Genomic DNA, 18,105 nt, shown 5'->3' with positions numbered 1-18,105 from the left:
CCCAGAAAACTATGTACTTCAGTGGACGTTGAAGGAGGTGCAGCATTCTTGATATCTGCAACTTTGTTAGGACCTGGAGACAGACCTTTTTCACTAAGTACATGTCCAAAGAATTCAATTTTATGTTGACTGAACTCACACTTTGCTCGGCTTAGCGTCAAATTCTTTTCTCGTAAGCGTTGCAATGTTGCACGAAGAGCTTTGTCGTGTTCAGCTTGGGTACGGCCATAAACAATGATGTCATCAGACATGTTGTCAGCATTAGGTATATCTTGCAATACCTGGCTGATGATGTGCTGGAATACCTCGGCAGCACTGTTGATACCAAAACTCAGGCGCTTGTACCTATACAGACCTCGATGTGTCGTAAACGTTGTGATGAATCGACTCTCATCATCAAGTTCAAGCTGATGATAGCCCTTGTTTAAATCTAACTTGCTGAATACAGTTGCACCATTCAAGCGATAGATCATATTATCTACAGTGGGTGTAGGATGGCGTTCACGCATTATTGCCTTGTTGGGAACACGCATGTCCACACAAATGCGTATCTCATCTGGATTCTTCGGCTTTGGTGGAGTGATAATTGGGCTTACCCATGGTGTTGGGCCTGTTACTGGTTCAATGATATCTAGTTCCATCAGCCTATCCAGTTCGGCATCGACTTTCCTGCGAGTATGGAATGGTTGTCGGCGATGTGGTTGGGCAACTGGAATTACATCTGGGTTGATATGCAGATGTACTTTGCTATCAGTATAACAACCTATGGATTTAAATCGATCAGAAAATTCAGCAACAATAGCATCAACATTGTTTGCAGATTCCACTGCTACAGCATTAGAAAGCTGAAGTAGCCCCAATTTGGTTGAAGTCTTGTAACTGAGTAGAAACGCCTTTGCATTCCTAACAACATGGAATGTAGTAATGAGCATTGCACTCTTTGACTTGATCTCTGCAGTGAAAGTTCCAATCACTGGCAAGGCTACCTTTGAAGCATAGGCAGTGGCTTTGCCATTATAGTTCTCAAGCTTTGGGAACTGTTTTTTTAAATTTCTCATAGTGGCACTCAGCAATGGTGTCAGTGTTTGATCTAGTGTCAATGAGAACTTTGAGACAAATACCAGCAATGTATACACATGTCTCTGGGTTGTTTGGAAGATAATTCCATTCTGTGAGTGCTTGTACTCCATAAGTATAATCACATTCACTGTCATCTGAGACTGGTTGAAATGAAATGTTGTCTTGTACATTATTAACATTTTGGATATGAGGTGCAATATTGTGTTTATCACCTCGACCCCTATGACCTGATCCTCGTACAGTGCTTTTATTCATAGACTGTGGTTTCTTTAGTGCGGAACGACACATAGCACCAAAATGACCTAGTTTTCCACACTCATAGCACTTCTTACCTTGAGCAGGACAAACATTACCTTGGTGTGGGTAGTCTTCTCCACAATTGTAACATTTATTGTTGACACCCTCTGATGTGAATCGTTGTGACTGCTTGAGTCTTGTTCCATGACTCCAGTTGTGATGTGGCTCTCGGCTCAATTTACTGTTAGGTTTGCCATGATATCTTCTTTGATCACGGTGTCCTCCCTGAATCTTACGTACCTCATCACTGTTAGTAACAGTGGCAGAACCGTTGTTGGCACTGCATTACATGACACGAGCATCACGTGCAGCATCTTCCATTCGACGAGCCATATCCAATATCTTGGTAAGAGAACTTTCATCATCAGCAAGTTCTAGAGCTCTTCGACGAAGACGTGTACATGTGTATGTTTCAATTATTTGCTGTTTGATTTCTTTGTCAACATCAGCAAACTCACAATGGGCTGCTAAACTCTGCAGACGTGTGTGGTATTGATCCACAGTTTCATTAGAGAGTTGTTTTGCTCTCCTGAAATGCATAATTTCCATTGCAGTATTTTGTCTTGGTTTGAAATGCTCTGTTAGTTTGGCTTTGGCAGTATCATAATCTTTGGCACCACCAGTGTCTTTCAGTGTGTCAAAGATGTCACAAACTCTATCACCTGCATAATGAAGTAGAAAGGCACGCTTTCTTTCAGCACTTTTGATGTCAGAAACTATCAACTTATTTTCAAACCTTTTAAGCCATTTGATCCACCTGTGTGACAGGTTTGTCTGGTCACATTCAGGATCAAATGCAGGAAACTGAGGTACATTTGCCGTTTTTTATTGAATAAAAGTAAACTTATCACTTAAAATGTTCCTCAGAATACTAAACACTTACTGCACTGTATATGTTAGTTAAGAATTCACTGTAATTACTTTAAATTGCAAAGCACACAAGCATTTTAATGCAAAAGTTCACAGCAGAGTACAATAAAGCAGCAACTAACTTCCTACCTAGCTAGCCCTTGTGTACATGTGTTGTTCCTACTCACAGCAACACAGCAGTTGTCAGCAGTTGGTGCAGCAGTTGGTACAGCAGTTGGCAGCAGTTGGTACAGCAGTTGGCAGCAGTTGGTACAGCAGTTAGTTCACAGCGTGAAGAATTGTAGCACAGAGCGCGTTTCGTATACAAAACATCGGGTTTTATATACAGCATCAAAGCGTCGTTTTGTACACCGCGTCGGCAGATTCCTCAGTACACAGCTTCTTCAGTCAGCACAGCCTGGGTAGCTCACAGCATTGGTTAGCACACAGCATTGGTTAGCACACAGCATCGTTTAGCACACAGCATTGGTTAGCACACAGCATCAGTTAGCATACAGCATCGGGTATGGTGCTCACAGCTTCTCTTCCTCCTCCAGGCAGCATGCTTCTCCCTTGTGTTTTAAACTGAACAAATACCTGCGTTCACAGTTCATCCTCGTCGCCAATGTGGTGTTTGTGTATTACTGAGGAAGTCTTGGTTGTAGGGTTGATATAAAGTCATTGCTTGATGTTACGGCCCTCTGGGGGCGCAACTGGGTTCTTTCTCTGATGTTGTTAGAGTTAGGGTATCCGGCCCCAAGCTAGTAGTGGCTTTCAAGGGGTGTGTTCCATAACGCAAGTAAATTAAAGGGGAAGGGATAAAACTGCTCTCTATTAAGTATATATTAGCACCACCACTATAAATAAATATATAAACAGTCACACACTGTTATTATTACTACACTTATTTACAATCGCTTGTCTTCCTCTGAAGACTCAAGACGTTCACGGTGCTCAAGACGAGTGGTCCTGGTTCTCTTGTGGCCTCACGATGAATCCTTTGATTCCCTCGGCGAGTCTACCCCGGCCACAGGCCAGCCAAATCACAGTCCCACTGGGTGCACAGTCGTGGAGGCCGTCAACCACAAATCCAGCTGGCAGGTTCCAATCAGTTCCACAGGTTAGGCCACTCCACGACCGATACTAGGGTTGCGAGCCCTAGGCAGGAGCCTCGTGTGACTTCACAGATCACTCTCCTCACCACAACACCCCAGTGACTAGTCTTCTCCTCCAGCCAGCCCCGGGTACAACAAATCCTCAACTGCCACGTCACAGGCAGGCTAACACAACAGTGTTCATCCGGGGGGTGACTCAACTTCTGCAGCTTACACTTGGAGATTCTACGGCTGCCTTGGGTAGACTGATCCAATGTTCATTACAGCAGTCCCAGGTCGACTCTGTAATCAGACACGTCATCAGTACTAGTTACACTCTAGGGCACCTCACTTACAGGCTTAGACACAATCGCCCACCTATCCACTCCATAGATGGCGTTGCTGTCTAAGCGTCACCTCACCAGAGGTCTGCAGCGGCTGTGTTATGAGCTGATCAGGACGGGAAACCAGCCCTCGTGGCTGGTATATCCTGTCCTCACTAGATGGCGCCGTCCATTTGGAGGGGGTTTCGGGAGCTGACCCACAGATGGCGCGGTCGTCACTGCTCCGTGCTCGGACGCTGGGCTCGGGTCCGTAACACTTGGTTACTGACTTTAATACTTATAAACAATTACATGACTAGTAGCTTCCAAGCTGGTAGCGTCCTGTATGCTCTCCGTTTACCTCTCTCTCTCTCTGGCGTCTCAGCCGCCGCACATAGAAAACGGATGGTACCATTTTCTGTGAACATGATACATGCTTGTGTCACTGCATGATGGGACTATGACAGGAGTAACCATAGTGTACCATGCTTGTGTCACTGCATGATGGGACTATGACAGGAGTAACCATAGTGTACCATGCTTGTGTCACTGCATGATGGGACTATGACAGGAGTAACCATAGTGTACCATGCTTGTGTCACTGCATGATGGAACTATGACAGGAGTAACCATAGTGTACCATGCTTGTGTCACTGCATGATGGGACTTTGTCAGGAGTAGCCATAGTGTACTGTTTCGTCTTGTTCTCTTCATATACGCATTTATTCCACAAAGATTGTATCCCTCACATAAAGGTGTCTACCTGGTTGATACCTGGTTGATGGGGTTCTGGGAGTTCTTCTACTCCCAAAGCCCGGCCCGAGGCCAGGCTCGACTTGTGAGAGTTTGGTCCACCAGGCTGTTGCTTGGAGCGGCCCGCAGGCCCACATACCCACCACAGCCCGGTTGGTCCAGCACTCCTTGGAGGAATAAATCTAGTTTCCTCTTGAAAATGTCCACGGTTGTTCCGGCAATATTTCTTATGCTTGCTGGGAGGACGTTGAACAACCGCGGACCTCTGATGTTTATACAGTGTTCTCTGATTGTGCCTATGGCACCTCTGCTCTTCATTGGTTCTATTCTACATTTTCTTCCATGTCGTTCACTCCAGTACGTTGTTATTTTACTGTGTAGATTTGGTACTTGGCCCTCCAGTATCTTCCAGGTGTATATTATTTGTCTACTTGCCTCATCTTTCACTACTCGCGTCACATGTTGCCTGTCTCTCACCCTCGGGTTTCTCCAAGACTATCTCTCCACCTCACCAGGTTTCCTCGAATATTTCCTCCATTATTCCTCGTCTTTCCTCCCTCACTGTTCTCCTCTAATCCTCCTGCATACAGGGACCCAGGGACTTGGTGTGGGACTCCCAGCCTCTTATGACCTCTCTTGGGCCTTTTTCCGGACCCTCCTGGCCCCTACAGGCACCTCCATGACCCTCCTGACTCCTCCTGGACTCTTTCCGGCCCCTTCAGGCCCCTCCCGGCATGCCTCTCTAGGCCACTACCGGCCCCTCCAAGACCCTCCCGGTCTCTTCCTGGCCCATCCAGTTACCTTCCGGTTCCTGGGCCCCTCCAGACCCCTTCCCTGACCCTCCAGGTCACTCCCGGACCCTCCAGGCTATTCTAGGCCCCTTTCGGCGTCACTTGGCATCTTTCCGGCCCCTCCTGGCTCCTCCGGGCACCTCCCAGCCCCTCTCGCGTTTCCTGCCTCCACCAAAAACACGTTAATTCCCTTCTGTCCGTCGGGGTCCGCGGCGCAATTCCTTTTGTCGGAGCAAAAACCTGTGTTGCAGGAACCAGCCCTATTGCTTCCCCTGCCTCGCTCTTCTCAGTGGTGAAGATTCCCTCCACTGCCTCGCTCTTCTCAGTGGTGAAGATTCCCTCCACTGCCTCGCTCTTCTCAGTGGTGAAGATTCCCTCCACTGCCTCGCTCTTCTCAGTGGTGAAGATTGCCTCCCCTGCCTCACTCTTCTCAGTGGTGAAGATTGCCTCCCCTGCCTCACTCTTCTCAGTGGTGAAGATTGCCTCCCCTGCCTCACTCTTCTCAGTGGTGAAGATTGCCTCCCCTGCCTTGCTCTTCTCAGTGGTGAAGATTGCCTCACCTGCCTCACTCTTCTCAGTGGTGAAGATTGCCTCCCCTGCCTCACTCTTCTCAGTGGTGAAGATTCCCTCCACTGCCTCGCTCTTCTCAGTGGTGAAGATTGCCTCCACTGCCTCACTCTTCTCAGTGGTGAAGATTCCCTCCCCTCCCTCACTCTTCTCAGTGGTGAAGATTGCCTCCCCTGCCTCACTCCTCTCAGTGGTGAAGATTGCCTCCCCTCCCTCACTCTTCTCAGTGGTGAAGATTGCCTCCCCTGCCTCACTCTTCTCAGTGGTGAAGAGTGCCTCCCCTGCCTTGCTCTTCTCAGTGGTGAAGATTGCCTCACCTGCCTCACTCTTCTCAGTGGTGAAGATTGCCTCCCCTGCCTCACTCTTCTCAGTGGTGAAGATTCCCTCCACTGCCTCGCTCTTCTCAGTGGTGAAGATTGCCTCCCCTGCCTCACTCTTCTCAGTGGTAAAGATTGCCTCCCCTGCCTCACTCTTCTCAGTGGTGAAGATTGCCTCCCCTGCCTTGCTCTTCTCAGTGGTGAAGATTGCCTCACCTGCCTCACTCTTCTCAGTGGTGAAGATTGCCTCCCCTGCCTCACTCTTCTCAGTGGTGAAGAATATTTCCAGTGCTTCGATTTTATCAGACACTTGATATATATAAAATCTTTGTGAGTTCTTTGTATATCAGTTACATTGGTAGGGGCATATTGTTATACCGACATACAGTATACTGGGACAAACACAGCTATACCGTATATTGGACAAACACAAACATTCAGTATACTGGACAAACACAGCCGTACCGTATACTTGAAAAACACAGCTACACCGTATTTTGGACACACAAAAATACACAGCATACAGTATACTGGGACAAACACAAATATACAGTTTACTGGAAAAACACAGCTATACAGTAAACTGGAAAAAACAGCCATATAGTATACTGGAAAAACAAAGATACACAGTATACTGGACCAACAAAGCCATACACTATACAGAACAAACACAGCCATACAGTATCCTGTCCAGCATACTGTATGACTGGGCTTATTAAGTCTAATGAATGCTCTGATAGTCCAGTATAATCAATATATGTTTTTGTCCAGTATACTGTATGACTGTGTTTGTTCAGTATATTGTATGGCTGTGTTTGTCCAGTATACTGTATGGTTGTGTTTGTCCAATTACCTGTACGGCTGTGTTTGTCTATATACTGTACGGCTGTGTTTGTCTAGTATACTGTATGGCTGTGTTTGTCCAGTATACTGTATGGTTGTGTTTGTCCAATTAACTGTACGGCTGTGTTTGTCCAGTATACTTTACGGCTGTGTTTGTCTAGTATACTGTATGGCTGTGTTTGTCCAGTATACTGAATGGCTGTGTTTGTCTAGTGTACTGTATGACTGTGTTTGTCCAGTATTCCAGTATACTGTACGGCTGTGTTTGTCCAGTATACTGTATGGCTGTGATTGTCCAGTATACTGCATATCAGTATTTATTCTAGCCATACAATATACTGGACAAACAGAACCATACAGTATACTGGCCAAACATAGATATAGAGTAAACTGGACAAAGACAGATGTATAGTATACTGGACAAACTGACATATACAGTAATTTAGACAAACACAGCATACAGTTTACTGGACAAACACATATATTCAGTGTATTAGACAAACACAGCCATACACTATACTGAACAAACACAGCCATACAGTGTAATTGACAAACACAGTCATACACTATACTAGACAAACAAACACAGCCATCCATATTCCTGACAAAGACAAATACTCATTATACTGGAAAAACACTGCTATACAGTATTCTGGACAAACACAGATATACAGTGTAATGGACAAACACAGATATACAGTTTACTGGAAAAATACAGCCGTACAGTATAATGAACAAACACAGCAATACAGTATACTGAACAAACACAGCCATACGGTATACTGAACAAACACAGCCATACAGTATACAGGACAAACACAGCCATACGGTATAATGGACAAACACAGCCATACAGTAAATTGGACAAACACAGCCATACAGTTTACTGAACAAAAACAGCCATACGTTATACTGATCAAACACAGCCATACAGTATACTGAACAAATAAAGCCATACATTATACTGAACAAACACAAACATACAGAATACTGAACAAACACATCTATACAGTATACTGAATAAACACAGCTATACGGTATACTGAACAAAAACAGCCATACAGTATACAGGACAAATACATCCATACAGTATACTGGACAAACAAAGCCATACAGTATACTGGACAAATACAGTAATACAGTATACCGGCAAACACAGCCATACAGTATACTGGTCAAACACAGCCATACAGTAAACTAGACAAACACACCCATACAGTATACTGGACAAATACAGTAATATAGCATACTGGGCAAACACAGCCATAAAGTATACTAGACAAACACACCCATACAGTATACTGGACAAAGACAGCTATACAGTATACTGAACAAACACAGCCATACATTATACTGAATAAACACAGCTATACAGTATGCTGGACAAACACAGCCATACAGTATACTGAACAAAAACAGCATACAGTATACTGAACAAACACAGTCATACAGAATACTGGACAAATAGTCATACAGTATACTGGACAAAAACAGCCATACAGTATACTGGATAAACAGTCATACAGTATACTGGACAAACACAGCCATACAGTATACTGAACTAACACAGCCATACAATATACTGAACAAACACAGCCATACAGTATACTGGACAAACACAGCCATACCGTACACTGGACAAACACAGCCATACAGTATACAGGACAAACAGTCATACAGTATACTGGACACACAGTCATACAGTATACTGGACAAACACAGCCATACAGTATACTGGACAAACAGTCAAACAGTATACTTTACAAACAGTCATACAGTATACTGGACAACCACAGCCATACAGTATACTTGATAAACACAGCCACACAATACACTGGACAAACACAGCCATACAGTATACTAGACAAATACTGCCATACAGTATACTGGACAAACACAGCCATGCAGTATAGTGGGCAAACACAGCCATACAGTATACTGGATAAACACAGCCGTACAGTATACTGCACAAACACAGCCATACAGTGTACTGGACAAACGCAGCCATAAAGTATACTGGTCAAACACAGCCATACAGTATACTAGACAAACACATATATTCAGTATATTGGACAATCACATTGGACTATAACAGGCATACAATATACTGGACAAACACATCAATACAGTATACTGGACAAACACAGCCATACGGTATAATGGACAAACACAGCCATACAGTATATTGGACAAACACAGCCATACAGTTTACTGAGCAAAAACAGCCATACGTTATACTGATCAAACACAGCCATACAGTATACTGAACAAATAAAGCCATACATTATACTGAACAAACACAAACATACAGAATACTGAACAAACACATCTATACAGTATACTGAATAAACACAGCTATACGGTATACTGAACAAAAACAGCCATAAAGTATACAGGGCAAATACATCCATACAGTATACTGGACAAATAAAGCCATACAGTATACAGGACAAATACAGTAATACAGTATACTGGGCAAACACAGCCAAACAGTATACTGGGCAAACACAGCCATACAGTATACTAGACAAACACACCCATACAGTATACTGGACAAATACAGTAATATAGCATACTGGGCAAACACAGCCATAAAGTATACTAGACAAACACACCCATACAGTATACTGGACAAACACAGCTATACAGTATACTGGACAAACACAGCTATACAATATACTGGACAAACACAGTCATACAGTATACTGGAGAAACTGTCATACAGTATACTGGACAAACACAGCCATACATTATACTGAATAAACACAGCTATACAGTATGCTGGACAAACACAGCCATACAGTATACTGAACAAAAACAGAATACAGTATACTGAACAAACACAGCCATACAGTATACTGGACAAATAGTCATACAGTATACTGGATAAACAGTCATACAGTATACTGGATAAACAGTCATACAGTATACTGGACAAACACAGCCATACAGAATACTGAACTAACACAGCAATACAATATACTGAACAAACACAGCCATACAGTATACTGGACAAACACAGCCATACCGTACACTGGACAAACACAGCCATACAGTATACAGAACAAACAGTCATACAGTATACTGGACAAACAGTCAAACAGTATACTGGACAAACACAGCCATACAGTATACTGGACAAACACAGCCATACATAATATTGGACAAACACAGCCATACAGTATACTTTACAAACAGTCATACAGTATACTGAACAAACACAGCCATACAGTATACTGAACAAACACAGCCATACAGTATACTTGATAAACACAGCCACACAGTATACTGGACAAACACAGCCATGCAGTATAGTGGACCAACACAGCCATACAGTATACTGGATAAACACAGCCGTACAGTATACTGGACAAACACAGCCATACAGTATACTAGACAAATACAGCCATACAGTATACTGGACAAACACAGCCATACAGTATACTGGACAAACACAGCCATGCAGTATAGTGGACAAACACAGCCATACAGTATACTGGATAAACACAGCCGTACAGTATACTGGACAAACACAGCCATACAGTGTACTGGACAAACGCAGCCATAAAGTATACTGGACAAACACAGCCATACAGTGTACTAGACAAACACATATATTCAGTATATTGGACAAACACATTGGACTATAACAGCCATACAATATACTGGACAAACACATCAATACAGTATACTGGACAAACACAGCCATACAGTATACTGGACAAACACAGCCATATAGTATACTGGACAAACACAGCCATATAGTATACTGGACAAACACAGCCATACAGTATACTGGACAAACACAGCCATACAGTATACTGGAAAACCACAGCCATACAGTATACTGGACAAACAGAGTCACACAGTATACTGGACAAACACAGCCATACAGTATACTGGACAAACACAGTCATGCAGTATACTGGACAAACACAGCCATAGAGTATACTGGATTAACACAGCCATACAGTATACTGGACAAACACAGCCATACAGTATACTGGACAAACTCATATATTCAGTATATTGGACAATTACATTGGATAATAACAGCCAAACAGTATACTGGGCAAACACATCCATACATTATACTGAATAACCACAGCTATTCAGTATACTGGACAAACACAGCTAAGCAGTATACTGGGCAAAAACAGCCATACAGTATACTGGATAAACAGTCATACAGTATACTGGACAAACACAGCCATACAGTATACTGAACTAACAGACATACAATATACTGAACAAACACAGCCATACAGTATACTGGACAAACAAAGCCATACCGTACACTGGACAAACACAGCCATACAGTATACAGGACAAACAGTCATACAGTATACTGGACAAACAGTCATACAGTATACTGGACAAACACAGCCATACAGTATACAGGACAAACAGTCAACCAGTATACTTTACAAACAGTCATACAGTATACTGGACAAACACAGCCATACAGTATACTTGATAAACACAGCCACACAGTATACTGGACAAACACAGCCATACAGTATACTAGACAAATACTGCCATACAGTATACTGGACAAACACAGCCATACAGTATACTGGACAAACACAGCTATGCAGTATAGTGGACAAACACAGCCATACAGTATACTGGATAAACACAGCCGTACAGCATACTGGACAAACACAGCCATACAGTGTACTGGACAAACGCAGCCATAAAGTATACTGGACAAACACAGCCATACAGTATACTAGACAAACACATATATTCAGTATATTGGAAAATCACATTGGACTATAACAGCCATACAATATACTGGACAAACACATCAATACAGTATACTGGACAAACACAGCCATACGGTATAATGGACAAACACAGCCATACAGTATATTGGACAAACACAGCCATACAGTTTACTGAGCAAAAACAGCCATACGTTATACTGATCAAACACAGCCATACAGTATACTGAACAAATAAAGCCATACATTATACTGAACAAACACAAACATACAGAATACTGAACAAACACATCTATACAGAATACTGAATAAACACAGCTATACGGTATACTGAACAAAAACAGCCATAAAGTATACAGGGCAAATACATCCATACAGTATACTGGACAAACAAAGCCATACAGTATACAGGACAAATACAGTAATACAGTATACTGGGCAAACACAGCCAAACAGTATACTGGGCAAACACAGCCATACAGTATACTAGACAAACACAGCTATACAGTATACTGGACAAACACAGCCATACAGTATACTGGACAAACACAGTCATACAGTATACTGGAGAAACTGTCATACAGTATACTGGACAAACACAGCCATACATTATACTGAATAAACACAGCTATACAGTAAGCTGGACAAACACAGCCATACAGTATACTGAACAAAAACAGAATACAGTATACTGAACAAACACAGCCATACAGTATACTGGACAAATAGTCATACAGTATACTGGATAAACAGTCATACAGTATACTGGATAAACAGTCATACAGTATACTTGACAAACACAGCCATACAGAATACTGAACTAACACAGCAATACAATATACTGAACAAACACAGCCATACAGTATACTGGACAAACACAGCTATACCGTACACTGGACAAACACAGCCATACAGTATACAGAACAAACAGTCATACAGAATACTGGACAAACATTCATACAGTATACTGGACAAACACAGCCATACAGTATACTGGACAAACACAGCCATACATAATACTAGACAAACACAGCCATACAGTATACTTTACAAACAGTCATACAGTATACTGAACAAACACAGCCATACAGTATACTGAACAAACACAGCCATACAGTATACTTGATAAACACAGCCACACAGTATACTGGACAAACACAGCCATGCAGTATAGTGGACCAACACAGCCATACAGTATACTGGATAAACACAGCCGTAGAGTATACTGGACAAACACAGCCATACAGTATACTAGATAAATACAGCCATACAGTATACTGGACAAACACAGCCATACAGTATACTGGACAAACACAGCCATGCAGTATAGTTGACAAACACAGCCATACAGTATATTCGATAAACGCAGCCGTACAGTATACTGGACAAACACAGCCATACAGTGTACTGGACAAACGCAGCCATAAAGTATACTGGACAAACACAGCCATACAGTGTACTAGACAAACACATATATTCAGTATATTGGATAATCACATTGGACTATAACAGCCATACAATATACTGGACAAACACATCAATACAGTAAACTGGACAAACACAGCCATACAGTATACTGGACAAACACAGCCATATAGTATACTGGAAAAACACAGCCATACAATATACTAGACAAACGGTCATTCAGTATACTGTAAAAAAACAGTCATACAGTATACTGGACAAACACAGCCATATAGTATACTGGACAAACACAGCCATACAGTATACTGGACAAACACAGCCATACAGTATACTGGACAAACACAGCCACACAGTATACTGGACAAACACAGCCATACAGTATACTGGACAAACACAGCCATGCAGTATACTGGACAAACACAGCCATAGAGTATACTGGATTAACAAAGCCATACAGTATACTGGACAAACACAGCCATACAGTATACTGGACAAACACAGCCATACAGTATACTGGACAAACTCATATATTCAGTATATTGGACAATCACATTGGATAATAACAGTCAAACAGTATACTGGGCAAACACATCCATACATTATACTGAATAAACACAGCTATTCAGTATACTGGACAAACACAGCCATACAGTATACTGAACAAACACAGCATACAGTATACTGAACAAACACAGCCATACATTATACTGGACAAATAGTCATTCAATACACTGGACAAACACAGCCATGCAGTATACTGGATAAACAGTCATACAGTATACTGGACAAACACAGCCAAACAGTATACTGGACAAACACAGCCATACAATATACTGAACAAACACAGCTATACAGTATATTGGACAAACACAGCAATACAGTATACTGGACAAACACAGTCATGCAGTATACTGGACAAACACAGCCATACAGTATACTGGATAAACACAGCCGTACAGTATACTGGACAAACACCGCCATACAATAAACTGGACAAACACAGCCATACAGTATACTGGACAAACACATATATTCAGTATATTGGACAATCACATTGGACAATAACAGCCATACAGTATACTGGACATACACAGCCATACAGTTTACTAGACTAATAGTCATACAGTATACTGGACAAACACAGCCATACAGTATAGTGGACAATAACAGCCGTACAATATACTGGACAAACACCGCCATACAATATACTGGACAAACACAGCCATACAGTGTACTGGACAAACACAGCCATACAGTATACTGGACAAACAGCCATACAGTATACTGGACAAACACAGCCATACAGTATACTAGACTAACAGTCGTACAGTGTACTAGACAAACACAGCCATACAGTATACTGGACAAACATAGCCATACAGTATACTAGACAAACAGTCATACAGTATACTGGCTAAACACAGCCATACAGCATACTGGACAAACACAGCCATACAGTATACTGGACAGACACAGCCACACAGTATACAGGACAAACACAGCCATACAGTATACTGGACAAACACAGCCATGCAGTATACTAGACAAACACAGCCATACAGTATACTGGATGAATACAGCCATACAGTATACAAGACAAACACAGCCATACAGTATACTGGGCAAACACATCCATACAGTATACTGGGCAAACAAATATATTCAGTATATTGGACAATCACATTGGACAATAAGAGCCATACAGTATACTGAAAAAACACATATAGTCAGTATATTGGAAAATCACATTGGACAATAACAGCCATACAGTATACTGGACAAATAGTCATACAGTATACTGAGCAAACACAGTCATACAGTATACTGGATAAACAGTCATATAGTATACTGGACAAACACAGCCATACAGTATACTGAACAAACACAGCCATACAATATACTGAACAAACACATATAGTCAGTATATTGGAAAATCACATTGGACAATAACAGCCATACAGTATACTGGACAAATAGTCATACAGTATACTGAGCAAACACAGTCATACAGTATACTGGATAAACAGTCATATAGTATACTGGACAAACACAGCCATACAGTATACTGAACAAACACAGCCATACAATATACTGAACAAACACAGCCATACAGTATACTGGACAAACACAGCCATACCGTACACTGGACAAACACAGCCATACAGTATACTGGACAAACAGTTTTACAGTATACTGGACAAACAGTCATACAGTATACTGGACAAACACAGCCATACAGTATACTGGACAAACAGTCAAACATTATTCTGGACAAACAGTCATACAGTATATTGGTCAAACACAGCCATACAGTATACTGGACAAACACAGCCATACAGTATACTGGACAAACACAGCCATACAGTGTACTGGACAAACACAGCCATATAGTATACTGGATAAACACAGCCATACAGTATACTGGATAAACAGAGCCATACAGTATACTGGACAAACATATATATTCAGTATATTGGACAATCACATTGGACAATAACAGCAATACAGTATACTGGACAAACACAGCAATACAGTATACGGGACAAACACAGCCATACAGTATACTGGACAAACACAGCCATACAGTATACTGAACAAACACAGCCATACAGTATATTTGACAAACAGAGCCATACAGTATACTGGACAAGCACAGCCAAGCAGTATATTTGACAAACACAGCCATACAGTATACTGGACAAACACAGCCATACAGTATACTGGACAAACACGGCCATACAGTATATTTGACAAACACATCCATACAGTATACTGGACAAACACAGCCATACAGTATATTTGACCAACATAGTCATGCAGTATACTGGACAAACACAGCCATACAGTATGTTTGACAAACACAGTCATGCAGTATACTGGACAAACACAGCCATACAGTATACTGGACAAACATAGCCATACAGTATACTGGACAAACATAGCCATACAGTATACTGGACAAACACAGCCATACAGTATATTTGACAAACATAGCCATACAGTATACTGGACAAACACAGCCATACAGTATATTTGACAAACACAGCCATACAGTATACTGGATAAACACAGCCATACAGTATACTGGACAAACACAGCCATACAGTATACTGGACAAACATAGCCATACAGTATACTGGACAAACACAGCCAAGCAGTATATTTGACAAACACAGCCATACAGTATACTGGACAAACACAGTCATACAGTATACTGGACAAACACAGTCATACAGTATACTGGACAAACACAGTCATACAGTATACTGGACAAACACAGCCATACAGTATATTGGACAAACACAGCCATACAGTATACTGGACAAACACAGTCATACAGTATACTGGACAAACACAGTCATACAGTATACTGGACAAACACAGTCATACAGTATACTGGACAAACACAGTCATACAGTATATTGGACAAACACAGTCATACAGTATACTGGACAAACACAGTCATACAGTATACTGGACAAACACAGTCATACAGTATACTGGACAAACACAGTCATACAGTATACTGGACAAACACAGACACACAACAAAGCAAACATTCTCATTTATACAATGAATGTGCAGACATTTCACCCATATTTTCATTAAGTAACCTTGCGTGAGGTGTCGTGCAGGTGTCGTGCGGGCGTCATGCGGGTGTCGTGTAGGTGTCGTGTAGGTGTCATGCGGGTGTCGTGCATGTGTCGTGTAGGTGTCATGCGGGTGTCGTGCAGGTGTCGTGTAGGTGTCATGCGGGTGTCGTGCATGTGTCGTGTAGGTGGCATGCGGGTGTCATGCAGATGTCGTGCATGTTGCGTGTAGGTGTCTTGCAGGTGTCGTTCGGGTGTCGTGCAGCTGTCGTGTAGGTGTCGTGCGGGTGTCGTGCAGTTGTCGTGTAGGTGTCGTGCGGGTGTCGTGCAGGTGTCGTGCAGGTGTCGTGCAGGTGCCATGCAGGTGTCGTGCAAGTATCGTGTAGGTGTCGTGCACGTCGTGCAAGTGTCGTGCGGGTTTCATGCAGGTGTCGTGCGGGTGTCGTACAGGTGTCGTACGGGTGTCGTGCATGTGTCGTGTAGGTTTCATGCCGGTGTCGTGGAAGTGTCGTGCATGTGTCGTGCAGGTGCCATGCAGGTGTCGTGCAAGTATCGTGTAGGTGTCGTGCAAGTATCGTGCGGGTTTCATGCAGGTGTCGTGCGGGAGTCGTACAGGTGTCGTACGGGTGTCGTGCAGGTGTCGTGAATGTGTCGTGTAGGTGTCATGTGGGTGTCATGCAGATGTCGAGCAGGTGTCATGCGGTTGTCATGAAGGAGTCGTGCAGGTGTCGTGCAGGTGTCGTGTAGGTGTCATGCGGGTGTCATGCAGATGTCGAGCAGGTGTCATGCGTTTGTCATGAAGGTGTCGTGCAGGTGTCGTGCATGTGTCGTGTAGGTGTCGTGTGGGTGTCGTGCGAGTGTCGTGCAGGTGTCGTGCGGGTGTCGTGCAGGTGTCGTGCCGGTGTCGTGCAGGTGTCGTGCGGGTGTCGTGCGGGGGTCGTGGAATTGCCGTGCGGGTGTCGTTCGGATGTCGTTCAGGTGTCGTGCAAGTGTCGTGCAGGTGTCGTTCGGGTGTCGTGCAGGTGTCGTGCTGCAGGTGTCGTGCAGGTGTCATGCGGGGGTCGTGGAATTGTCGTTCGGGTGTCGTGCAGGTAATGTGCGGGTGTCGTGCAGGTGTCGAGCAGGTGTCGTGCGGGTGTCGTGCAAGTGTCGTGCAGGTGTGCAGGTGTCGTGCGGGTGTCGTGCAGGTTTCGTGCAGGTGTCGTGCGGGTGTCGTGCAGGTGTCGTGCATGTGTCATGCGGTTGTCGTGCAGGTGTCGTGCGGGTGTCGTGCAGGTGTCATGCAGGTGTCGTGTGGGTGTCGTGCAGGTGTCGTGCTGGTGTCATACAGGTGTCATGCAGGTGTCGTGCGGGTGTCAAGCAGGTGTCATGCGGTTGTCATGCAGGTTTCATGTGGGTGTCGTGCGGGAGTCGTGCTGGTGTCGTGTGGGTGGCGTGCAGGTGTCGTGA

The 18,105-nt window shown here is 43.3% G+C and overlaps 1 protein-coding gene across 1 annotated transcript in view; it reads right to left on the bottom strand.

The window, feature by feature from the left end:
* LOC138366999 (protein FAM186A-like) overlaps nt 1–16,851 on the bottom strand; it is a 58,304-nt gene extending 41,453 nt beyond the window's left edge. Inside the window, exons 1-2 of the mRNA XM_069328403.1 lie at nt 16,681–16,851; nt 5,428–6,408 (exon numbers count right to left, since the gene is read on the bottom strand). Of these exons, the coding sequence (XP_069184504.1) occupies nt 5,428–6,408; nt 16,681–16,851 (1,152 nt within the window). The remainder of the gene's footprint in view (nt 1–5,427; nt 6,409–16,680) is intronic.
* Nucleotides 16,852–18,105: the final 1,254 nt, after the last annotated feature.

The sequence above is a fragment of the Procambarus clarkii genome, chromosome 21, assembly GCF_040958095.1.
Source record: "Procambarus clarkii isolate CNS0578487 chromosome 21, FALCON_Pclarkii_2.0, whole genome shotgun sequence".
NCBI lineage: Eukaryota > Metazoa > Arthropoda > Malacostraca > Decapoda > Cambaridae > Procambarus > Procambarus clarkii.
Note: the sequence above shows the minus strand (reverse complement) of the source record. Positions and strands in the feature narration are given on the sequence as shown.